Here is a 12,448-nt window from a genome sequence, read left to right on the forward strand (position 1 = left end):
TAGTAATAACAAATCGTTTTGATGCAGAAAAAAACACAATACAAAGCTCAGTTGGAAAAAAAGAACTAAGAGACATTACATTTTCTGTTTTTCTGTTTTTCTGTTCAAAAGTATTTAGCGTGGCTTATATAATTGATCAATACACCACTGTCAATTTCCGTTGAATTCTTATTGTGCCATCGTCATATAAAATACTTGGGAAATCCTTCGTTTTCGTTGTATGCTTGTAAGTGTTGGCTACCTGAAATGAATAAAACTAATATTTATATTGTATTTGATGCTACATATACCTATTAAAATAGTACTTGTTGAAGTGGGGGTTGTCTATCTAAGATATCTATTACGTCGGAACAACACCTTAAAAATCATACGTAGATGCAATTTGAAGTGTTGCAGTTTGTTTGGATTTTTGTTTTTGTTCATTGTTTTTTGTGTGAATCTAATTTTCGCGATATTCGTGGAAACAGCTTTCTTCTTGAAAAAGAAATCGGAATAAAATAAGAAGAAACCTTTTCAGTTCATCAAGTTTATCACAGTATCAAGATATCTTATATATGATAAGAATGTTAAGATTATATTTTGAAGTCTTGATATTACTTATTTTCAAAACGTAACAGTATTTTTTATCCCAAAACAAAACGTAACAGTATTTTTTATCCCAAAAAAGCACGGATGAGAGTTTCGTTCGAGAACCGTACTAACAAATCACACTGATTCTTGGTATGGTAATGATCACAAATACATTATACATTTTTTTTAATTTATCAAAAAACTGATACCAAAGGTTTCCCCATTTAAACTGTACCGCAAAAATTAGGATCCCGCAAAATAAAGACCATTTCAAATATTGAATGTGAAAGATATTCCCAAACAAACATACCCTGAAAATGATCAATCGTTTCAACTTCTGATTCAGCTCTGGTATACATATAGTTCTTCCATAGCCTATTCCAATACTTTCCTCAATATAAACGCTGACGAATTGTTGTGACCTTTCTCTAAAGTTCTGAAAGAGAAACAAAATAGGATACGTATGTATAAATATACCATCTACAAAATTCTAAAACAAAACAACATGGAAGAACATAAGCGTTTATTTATCATACATTCTTTTTTTGATCGGTAGTGTCTGTCTGACTAGGGAAGTTGTGATCGGTAGTGTCTGTCTGACTAGGGAAGTTGTGATCGGTAGTGTCTGTCTGGCTAGGGAAGTTGTGATCGGTAGTGTCTTTCTGACTAGGGAAGTTGTGATCGGTAGTGTCTACCTGACTAGGGAAGTTGTGATCGGTAGTGTCTGCCTGACTAGGGAAGTTGTGATCGGTAGTGTCTGTCTGGCTAGGGAAGTTGGGATCGGTAGTGTCTTTCTGACTAGGGAAGTTGTGATCGGTAGTGTCTGCCTGACAAGGGAAGTTGTGATCGGTAGTGTCTGCCCGACTAGGGAAGTTGTGATCGGTAGTGTCTGCCTGACTAGGAAAGTTGATATTTAAGGAGACGTATGGTCTAAGAAAACGAAGGCTTAGGAACCTTGATTGATAAGTAAACCTTAGATGATGTACCATCTCAAATAATCTGTGGTCTAATGAATGCGTTAGATATGTTATAAACATTGCAAATGAAAAATAAATACAATTATGTTTATAACATTTCTAACTTTTTTAACAACACTTAATATTATGATGCACTTTAAGACACTTTACATGAAGTTTATTTATTCATTACGGTCTTGAAGCCCATGGTTTTAAATATAATCGATAAAATGTATTACCCGGACATTAACTATGATTGTGTACATTCCCCATCCCACAACAATACTGATAGAAAATTATCAATTTAATATTTCAATAATATTTTTTTAATGTTTATTCCATTTTCTTATTGAGATCTTAAAACATGACTTAGACTTAGAGGTTGGAAATGTATTTGACTTAATCATCTTTCCATAAACGGGGGTTGTTGAATAGCAAAGGGATGTTAGTTATGCATAAAAAAAACTACAGAGGAATTCTTGAAAGTTTTGACTGTAATGGGACAAGGATCCTTAAAAAATAATGATACACAAGTGCAGGCGCGTATGGTTAGACTGTAAACATTGTTCCTGGTAAATTATTATCTAGCCATCCCAGAGGCAGGGGTTCGGCCCCTTCCCTCCCCATAAAAAAATAAAATATAGAAGATCTGCGGTGATATCTGATAGTTTATAAGAGCAAAATTTGAGTGTTTGATATATTCAATATAAGGTTTATTTTTCTTTTTGGGTGCAGATATTTTAAACAGAAGATAAGTTGAGTTGTTATTGCAATTACAGAAAACAATTTTGGTATAAATTTATCAAAAATGAAATCGGCACCGAGTACGCTAGATTTCAAACACGCAATAGTTATGAAAAACTATAGCTTATTTTGATGGACCAAAAACAAATTGATATTTTTTCGAATCGTATAGTCTATTTCGGACCATAAATAATAAATACAAATAAATAGTACATTTGAGGATTTTCGATGTGCATATAACTGCTTATATGCTTACAACTACACGCCTTACAAATACAGGTAAGAACCAAAAACAAATTAAATTCCACTAAAATTACCTTAAACGAAGATAGCGGCATATCGTGTTCATCATAATAGGTATCGTCCGAAGGGAGATAACTCCAACCTGTCAACGTCACACGATGTCCCCAGTCGGAACAATTATATATAGCATTCATTACTAGAGGGGTGAATGAAATCCTTGCTGTAAAATAAGATTAAGCTAATGTATAAATGGTACAATTTTCAACGATCTGCATGGAAATATATTAATCCATACATAGTAACCTGTTTCTATTCGCCAACCTTCAAGTGAAAACTTCTTAAATAGACAACGTTATTTTTAGAAGAAAAAAAATTCAAATTCATTATATAAAACAGACCCTATTATTTATCATGTCATGTATAAATATTAAATAACTCCTACAAACGAAGATGCAACAAAAACTATTTCATTTAAATCGACGTAGACCATTTATTTTGGAAAATATAACCCTTTGCTATTTTTACTGGACATTTTATATCTTTTACAACATTGAGCCAATATTTATACTTGAGAATTGTACATGTATCCCGTTATATCATGCTCAAGCATTAAAATAGCAACGTCAGATAATGTAACCTTAGCAACTGCGGCCTTGACCTTTGACCCAGAATGTGTTGTTGTATCAAGATAAGGTTAAGTATAAGGTAAAATGAAAATAAACATTCTCAATGCACAAGGACATACGTTAATTTTCCCCCGACAAAAAAAAAGACAGCAAGTCTTGTAAAACGCAAAAACAAATGAAGGCATTACAAACCCCTTGACACCAACTGGCGATAAAATCCAATACTCCGGAGGGAAAGAATTGTATGATATTTTGAAGCACCAGGTATATGTTTTTTCGATTAATATATTGGTTAACTCCTTAAATCGTAGTTTATGTTCATTGCTGAGAAATTATTGGTTGGTATTTTGCCATCTCTTTTTTTTATATTGATAAGTTATAAAAAAAAAAGTGTACACATGATTTCTTTGTCGTACAGTAGTATAACGAAACATTATTATTTTCCATTGACAAACATCCTTAATAGCAACAAAGAATCATCCTGCAAAGCAAATGGAGATAGGGGGATACGAAAAAGCAAAAGCACAATCATCTCTAACCTTAAAACGTTTTATTTTTCTTTCTTTGTAAGCACTCACAGTTTACCTCTTTACCTCCTTTAGTGATACTGCCACCATTTGTCCCAACAAACTTTATGTTATAAAGGGGTTCGATGATAAATTGAGGGAAACGTTTCAGGGATTTCTTAAAAATACGAGAAAAGGGAACATTGAAATATGTAAAAGGGGTGGCAAATAAAACGAGGGGTATTATTTCAAGGTTTTACCTATATATTATGAGGGTTTTACCTATAAGTTATGAAGGTTTTACCTATATATTATGACGGTTTTACCTATAAGTTATGACGGTTTTACCTATATATTATGACGGTTTTACCTATATATTATGAGGGCATTACTGTATATATTATGACGGTTTTACCTATATATTATGACGGTTTTACCTATAAGTTATGAAGGTTTTACCTATATATTATGACGGTTTTACCTATAAGTTATGACGGTTTTACCTATATATTATGACGGTTTTACCTATATATTATGAGGGCATTACTGTATATATTATGACGGTTTTACTGTATAAATTATGAAGGTTTTACCTATAAGTTATGAAGGTTTTACCTATATATTATGACGGTTTTACCTATAAGTTATGACGATTTTAACTATATATTATGACGGTTTTACCTATATATTATGAAGGCATTACTGTATATATTATGACGGTTTTACTGTATATATTATGAAGGTTTTACTGTATAAATTATGAAAACTTCAGAATACATGGAACAAACATTTCATTTTACTGAACTGGATATATAACTTTGTGACAGGTATGTATCATAACTTAGATACACTGAACTCGCAATTGCCATGCGTGTCAACTATCCTCACAGGTAAATTGCATTTATGGTTATATTTCAGAGAGATAATCTGCTGTTTACAGTCATCGTAAACCTGTTTTTCAGTTTTTTATTATATTTCTTTTTTATTCAAATACATTACAGGATATGTGTTTTTTAAGAGTGCTATATTAGTTAACAAAATCCCGATAATGTTACAGATACACATTCACAAACTTAATATCCTGACCGAAACAACAATGGGTAAATTCCTTTCATTAAGACCAAAATGCCCGGGATAGAGTTTTTGTGTTAGGGATTTATTTTCTTAGAGGAAGTTATAACATTTTATTTTATTTCGTATACATCTATTTGTAATCATTATGCTAAATTAATAAACGACGCAAGGGTGAAAAAATGATAAAATACAGATCACTTGGATTCTCTATCTTAAGGATCTTCCCTTTCCAAAAGATGTAACTATGTATTGTAAACTGTGTTTTTTTCCCAGCAAGACAACAGCTTAGATAAACCATTTATGAAAAGAAACGCATACCTTGTGGGACTTAAGAAAACATCATACATGTGAAGGTGAAATTCACAAAACATTATCAACAATAGTGTTCTGAGTGTAAAAACACCAGTGGATACTATACCGGGATTCGACTCCTGTGCCCAGTTGTACAAAGGGTGATTAGCTTAATCAGTGATTAGCGCAAATATTAATTAATTTTCATGTATGTTTGAAACAGAACCATTGAATTAGTTACAACTTTCCAGATATCAAATATTTAATAGTGAAAATAAAAAAAACAAAATTGTGAGATTTTACCTTGCATATTGACGGAAATATCAAAGGCTGAAAATGTCGCTTAACTGATATTAAGCTAACCACCTTTTGAACAACTGGGCCCCAAGACTCAAATTGTTATCCTGTCGCTCTAACCGACCGAGCTACCTGGTCAATGGAACTGTCCTGATCAAACTGTGCTACAGTTACGTCAAAAGGGGAGGTAACTGTAGATACGAATCCTTAAAAAGGAACATGTCATTAAATATAATACGAAAATCGTTCTCACGCAAAAGCTGTTATACTGCTGATATTTTTTTAAGAATGCTTGCACGTTCGGTAATCCAATATTACAAGTACGTGACATCAATGAGTCTGAAGTTACTGCATATCTAACAGAGCAAGACAAATTATGTTCAGTAGGGATCAGGTAACAGTTAATTGACGGGAGTAGAATATTTAATCTCATTCCGCAAACTTAACCTTTGTTAAGGATCGCTGTCATTTAATATCTCTCTCTGGAATAGATCGAGAGGGAAAAGACAAGAGAAGAAAAAAAGGAAAGGAATTGAAACCTACGACGCCTTATATTAAATTCAATTTCGATTAAAACATGTCCATGCACCCCTGAGCTTGTAATTTTGGTTAATAAGTGCAGTTTTAGCAATCACCATTAAACCTACCATTTTCGCACTCCATCACGAGAATTCGATCACTCTGCACAAACGCGTTCTGTAAAGAAATGATTATTAAATTATGTGATAACAGACACATCATTAAATGAATGTTTAACAACATAAACTCAATCCTCTATCAGAACCTTGACATTATTTGTATAGGATATCCAAATGAATAAAATTTCATAAGCAAATAAATGATTTTGTTTTCTCCCACCCTTCACAGGTGTGTCTCCCGTTTCGGCCGAGAAAGTTCAGGTTGTAATCCTCTATGGGAGATAACCTTGTGCCGATTAGCACGTGTTCATTTGTGACGTCTTTAAAATGTGTCACCGGTAATTGTGACGTCATCAAAAGTGAATGACTATATTTACCCCACATGTGTTTTTGTTTACAAACTGACTACTTTCAGTGGAGTTGTGACTGAAATAATAGGAAGGGAGAAAAACAATTATCCCCTACTTTGAGGGTGTAACAGAGAAATCTCTAACCCTCGGGGTGATCATTTTGGTTGTCTAACCCGAGGCTCTGCCGAGGGTAAGACAACCAAACGGGTTGGAGATTTCTCTGTCACACCCTCAAGGTAGGGGAAGATTCTATTAATCAGCAAATTGTTGTTTGGTATATATATTTCTGTAAAGATACCGCTAACCTTACCAATACAATACCGATGATAGCGATCGTATTTCATTTTGTTTTTGCTTTTTTAGGGTGTAACATCCTAGCAAATATCTTAGGTAATATTTTATACTGGTGTGTTGACGCTAAGGTATGTGCTCTTGTGCACTGATGCCGTGGTATATGTTTGCCCTTGTGCACTGATGCCGTGGTATAATTTGTTCTTGTGCACTTGTGCACTGATGCCGTGGTATATATTCGCCATTGTGCACTGATGCCATGGTATATATTTGCTCTTGTGCACTGATGCCGTGGTATATATTTGCTCTTGTGCACTGATGCCGTGGTATATATTTGCCTAGGGTTCGACAAACAAGCGTATTATAAGGTCGTTATGAGTCTGGTGTGTTTATGCAATATGTTTTGTGCTGACGATGTGAAATAGTTTGTTATTGAGTGTTGGACGCCAATGTTGGCTCGTTACAGAGTGAAAACAAAAAGCACATATCTGATGTTTGTTTCTGTCTGTAAATTTATTTTTACTTGATAACTTGATAATTGAGGTTGAGTTAATTTGTCCTAAGAAATACATAACCAAGTTAGGCTATTAAACTAAACCAAAACTGACTTGGAGATAATAAAAACTATATTACATGTACTAAGAATACGAATCAGCTGCGCAAACATTCATAAAATCAGTTAACTAGTCAATTTACTAGAAGGATTTGTACAGTATAACTAATTATCTTTCTTACTGTTCATGGTGGGGAAAAGGGTTATTTCGAAAATCTATTCATGGTGGGAAAAGGATATTTTGGAAACCTACTGATTCACATTTCGTAAATGTTGAATCATGTTGTTATTCGGTATTGTTTACCTTTCCATTATACGTTACAGCCACCCAGAATCGTCGCTGTTGATTGTTCATTTCCAAACACTGGCCGGGGTCAAGAAAGTCGCCTGCTGTGGTGTTATCACCGTCATCATCATTAACAATGAACACATGTGCTCTAACCTTTGCACATGCGCATTTTAATCCATCGATTTTTAATAAACACAATTCAATTGACAGAAGAATTAAAAACCACAAAGGCATCTGCAAATGTAAAAGTTAATAAATAAATAGAAATCGATATCAGACCATTTGACATAACAATGATGATATTTGCATATTTTTCCCTTTTGTACGACTTTTATATTGTAAAAGATACCTTAAAATCAATCGATTCTTTTTTAATTCATTTCACTTCAAAACTATTTTATTGTTTCGGTTAACAATTGAATAAGGCACAGGCACTGCCTATAAAAGTCCTTTCCATATTATAAAATTACAAACATTTCGAACAATTATAGTATGTAAATGGAAGATTAAAATATTAAGTTTATGTTAATAGGGTAGGCCGAACCAATAAGCCAGTAATCACTTTTAAATTCATGATGTTAATTGTCCATTATATTGTCCATTGTCCCCTACAACCACGTGTCCATTACAATGTCAAATATCAAATACAATGTGAAATGTCCATTACAATGTCAAATATCAAATACAATGTCAACTGTGAACAACAATGTGAATTGTTTACTTTCATGTCAATCCAATTGTCCAGTACAATTTCAGTTGTTAACTACAGAACTATGTTAATTGTCCACTACGATGCCAATTGCCCATTACAATGTTAATGGTTCAATACAATGTAAGTTGTCTATTTCTAACAATAGCAATGAGTTACTAAAAAGCGATTATTTATATATCGAAAATGATCATCACAATAATTACCTTTGTGATTTGTGAAATGTTTTTGAGTAAGTTCGTGTCTTTACCGTATCAAATGTATTATATGTATAACAGTGTCTCGCTGTACACACTTGACAATTATAAGACCCATATAATGAAATAAAACCTTAATTAAACAAGTATAATTATTGAAGTACAACTGAGAATACCTGATGACCTGTCTCGGCTACCATCCATACATACTAGTGTAAACACGCTTCCTTCTCTCCTACACTCTGTGTGCTATCTTCTATGGAAATGTGACATTAATACTGAGCGTTTCACGACATAGTGACAGGCTTGAGGAAACACGTTTCATTCTTCCTTCTCACATCTACTGGCACTTGTTAAAAGCTGGATCAGCCTGGCATTTCATCTGAGTGGGTCGTCTTGTTATGGTTATGTTACATACCGCTATAGATATAGGTCGATTATCGTCTTTGTTGAAAATCGAAATATTCTATTTGGTAACTACGGTGAAACCTGTTTTATATTGCCATCATTTGCCCTGTAAAATCTTGGCGTGATCACGGACTTAGATAACAGGGATTGGCATCTCCAATTTCATTTCGTATGTATTGTCCACCTCTTGTATGTGTGCACCGAACCGTGACGGCCTGTGACCCTCTCGCTGGAGTCACTTTACCTGTACTGCGCTTGCGTGCAGGCCGGTTTCGGGTATCGATAACAACGTTGTTTACCTAGGTGACGACAGACCGATAGTGTGACACTGATTTGACAGATTAATAACACAGTGCAATCATCGTGGCTAAAACTTTAGAAAACCTATGCATACACGTGATGATGTCGCAAGCTTATCTGTTTATGTCAAGCAGCATCAGGTAGAATCTGATCGGATGATACATCATTGTCAAATATGACGGACTTTTTATCCCGTGATAGTTATTTAGATTTAGACTTTTTAATGACAGAATTTACTGATAATGAATGTAAAACTTAATATTTCGGAGGTGATAAAAGACGTCTCTGGGTATAGGCAGCTATATTTCGAGGGCATACTCAGCACGGTAGAAGCACAGGGGTTCGTTACAAATGTCTTATACACATGTACATGTGCTATACTGATATAGGTCACAGCACATGTATGTTTATGTGGACTGTGACCTATATCAATATGGCAAAACGTTATGTGTATTTTGTAACGAAACCCCTGTGGGAGAAGTGACTTAAAGGGTTAACTTTGAACAATAACTTTGTCCTATTACATCATTTTAAAGTTAAACCATTTATAAGAAAAATACAGAAACATCAGCTGACCTTTTACCTTTGTATGTTATTCTCGAAATTTTGAGATAGGTTATTTAATATATGTACCTAAAAAATAGAACACTTTAATAATTTTATATTTCTAGGCAACAATCAAAGGCATTTTTCAAAGCTGAATTCCATCTTGGCTCAACGTTCATGTATATCCTTTGTCGTCATTAAAATTGTTTATACAGAAATATATTCTTTATTTCTGTGACATGATTTCAGCTAAATCTGATAACATCACAGCAAGTAACATTACAGCCCGGAGCTAATTCTAATAAATTCATTGAATTAAATGTCAATCATGAGCAAGTATATGTATATCATAAACATATTTTGGTGCAACTTATTCGCAATTACTCCACATGGTGCATTTTCCCAGCTCCTTTTTTTCTTTATGTATTCTGCGTTAAAAAATGTGACATGAACTTCTGTCCCAGCACTATGACTTAGGCTTAAAATAAAAACGTTTATCTAAAACAGACTTTCCCAAAAATGGACAAAATAGTTCATTGAAATTTTGAATTTCATTTGATCATGTTTCAATTCAGCATTTTGTCAATATTTAATGACCATTGAGAAATGATTGACTCCATTATTTAATGTCTTTGCTGTAACCAAAATATTACACATTGTAGTATCATTTTTCTGGTTCCAGAAACTTTATAGCATGTCCAAGGTATTCAAATAATTAGTCACCAGTATGATTTAAATTTGAATTCCATCTTTTTCAGCTAACCAAAATGAAACTTGCTGTTCCAGGGACAGCTCCAGCACCAGTAGCTCAGATATGTTGTTCTACAGGTACCAAGCCCACTCGTTAAAGCTATTATGTTTTCAGCAACAATTTTCACCATCACTTAAATCATCAATATGTTCCTAAAAGATTGATGATATTCAACTTCTTTGAAAGAAGTGCTTAAGCTTTTTGCGACTTTACTCCAAAGAACACTTGTTTGGTAACTTCTTATTATTGTGTTTTTCAAGACATTTTTTCTTTTAACTGATTTAGATGTGTCAGCTGTGTTAGAAAGAGAACAATTATTAAAGAAGCTATATCCAGTTCGAATAAGTCCTGAGCTTAAAACACAGTATACACTTGTATACACTTGTATACAGATTAAAGGTTGCGGTTCACATATATGCAATTGATTATTGTCTTTCAAAATTGATGTGTTGTCAGGTTTGTTACTCAATAGTATCATTACTATTTATGTGAGAAAGTTGGAACATGTTTCATATAAATCACACTTAGACAGAACCAAGAGCCTGCAACATATGCTTTGGCTGTAGGTTAACAAAATAAAGAGATGCACTTTAACTAATTAATTATTTCATTTGTGTTAACAAAGTTATATATACTTTGGAAAAATAGACAAGCACATGTAATATTTTCATAGAATATGAGAGTTTATTGTCAAATGTCTAATAATAAAGTCCATATGCTTGATTTTGTATGATATACATACAATGAACAGGGCTAAGTTGAACCATTTCATAAGTCAAATAACAGTTTCCTTCAGGTTTGGAGGGTCAAAATCATATCATATTGACATATTCATTCATATTAATCAAAGATTCTAAAGATGTAATTTTGGAGAGACAAAAAAACACTTATCGAGGATCAACTTAAAGCCCTGAAGTAAGTGACTGAATGTTTTTTCATGACTTTCCATGCACACATTACATGTACATTGTACTTATTGTGTGTTTACAACTGAATAAAAACTTTAAAATGAAAATATAGCTGGGTTTTTTATTACTCACAGGTGACATACAATGTAACAAGCTTGAGTGGTGATATACAAATTGTATTATAATTCAATGTTAACTCTGATAAAAATGAACTGGTTATTTGATTTAAAAATTAATTCTTCTGGTGTGGAATTTTGTATTAAACTTGTAAGGCTTTGAAGCATATTAATTTGCATACATCTGATGAAACACTCTTCTGCTGTTGATTTGTGTTAAGGTTTTGAGGGTCTGGACCCTTTTTTCTTCTTTGGCATGCTGAAATTAGAAAAGATACATCAATCAAGACAGATGGACAAAATTCATGTCAAATTTGGGAATCAAACCACAGCTGTCCTGTTCAATATCTGCCAATCGGCTGGTACATTTTGATTTGAAAATGTCCACCCCTGTGTGGAAGTGGGATGTACCATGTAACGACTAGTTATCAATCAGCCTCATTATCACCCCTGTGTACATGTGTATCTGCATGGACACCTTTCAAAATTTATACCTANAAATGGATATTACAGTTGTCTGACATACTTCTGACTCAGAACAATTGTTCACATTCATCACTGTTATTATTTCATTTTTCCATGCATAGTTTTAGACAGAACTACAATTCATTTTGTATGTTGACACAAGATTATATAATTATCTTACATTAAAATCCATGGCGTAGGACATGTGTTATTTTAAATGCGATTTTTGAAAAAGCTCCAGCTAAAATTAACTCAATAAGCCTAGCCATATAACTTTTAATATCCCTTCACCAACACTTTTGCAATACAATTTTGGAAATCTTTCTCTATTAACATATCATTTCGAGTGGTTAGCCCTAGCCTAGTGAATCAGTACATAGGAATCTGTGAAAACAATTTAACACTGGCGTTGTTATTCAACAATTTGAAAAAACAATTCATTTAATCTATACAATTCATCATTGAGAATAATAAGGATTTGTCAACAAGCAGATAGGCCTTTGATAGAAATACAAATACTACAAAATTGATACAAAATACAAATACTACAAAATCAGAGATACTGGTTCACTTAAAACCACATGTTGTAATAGAAAACATATAAATAAACAATTGTGTAT

General features: G+C 33.2%; 1 protein-coding gene across 2 annotated transcripts; it reads right to left on the reverse strand.

Moving 5' to 3' along the window:
* Window positions 1–75: 75 nt before the first annotated feature.
* Window positions 76–8,871, reverse strand: LOC110452446. Of its 2 annotated transcripts, none has more exons than XM_021500998.1 (6): window positions 8,511–8,871; window positions 7,444–7,662; window positions 5,955–6,003; window positions 2,588–2,733; window positions 881–1,006; window positions 76–241 (listed from the first exon to the last, which is right to left on the reverse strand). In XM_021500998.1, exons 1-6 carry the CDS (start codon window positions 8,532–8,534, stop codon window positions 137–139), a joined length of 669 nt encoding a protein of 222 aa, XP_021356673.1. In that variant the 5' UTR covers window positions 8,535–8,871; the 3' UTR covers window positions 76–136. The 2 variants fall into 2 exon arrangements, with proteins under 2 accessions (XP_021356673.1, XP_021356682.1); XM_021501007.1 differs by having other exon boundaries at window positions 8,545–8,870.
* Between the last annotated feature and the right edge of the window lie 3,577 nt (window positions 8,872–12,448).

Source organism: Mizuhopecten yessoensis, unplaced genomic scaffold (assembly GCF_002113885.1).
Source record: "Mizuhopecten yessoensis strain PY_sf001 unplaced genomic scaffold, ASM211388v2 scaffold739, whole genome shotgun sequence".
Classification (NCBI taxonomy): Eukaryota; Metazoa; Mollusca; class Bivalvia; order Pectinida; family Pectinidae; genus Mizuhopecten; species Mizuhopecten yessoensis.

What these genes read in the sequence shown, in the direction of transcription:
- LOC110452446 (XM_021500998.1), bottom strand. Translation starts at nt 8,534, where the DNA reads ATGGTAGCCGAGACAGGTCATCAG. An exon ending in CGTGATGGAGTGCGAAAATG is followed by an intron (nt 2,734 to 5,954) that starts GTAGGTTTAATG and finishes CTTATTTTACAG; the next exon opens with CAAGGATTTCATTCACCCCT. An exon ending in AACGATTGATCATTTTCAGG is followed by an intron (nt 242 to 880) that starts GTATGTTTGTTT and finishes TATTCATTTCAG; the next exon opens with GTAGCCAACACTTACAAGCA.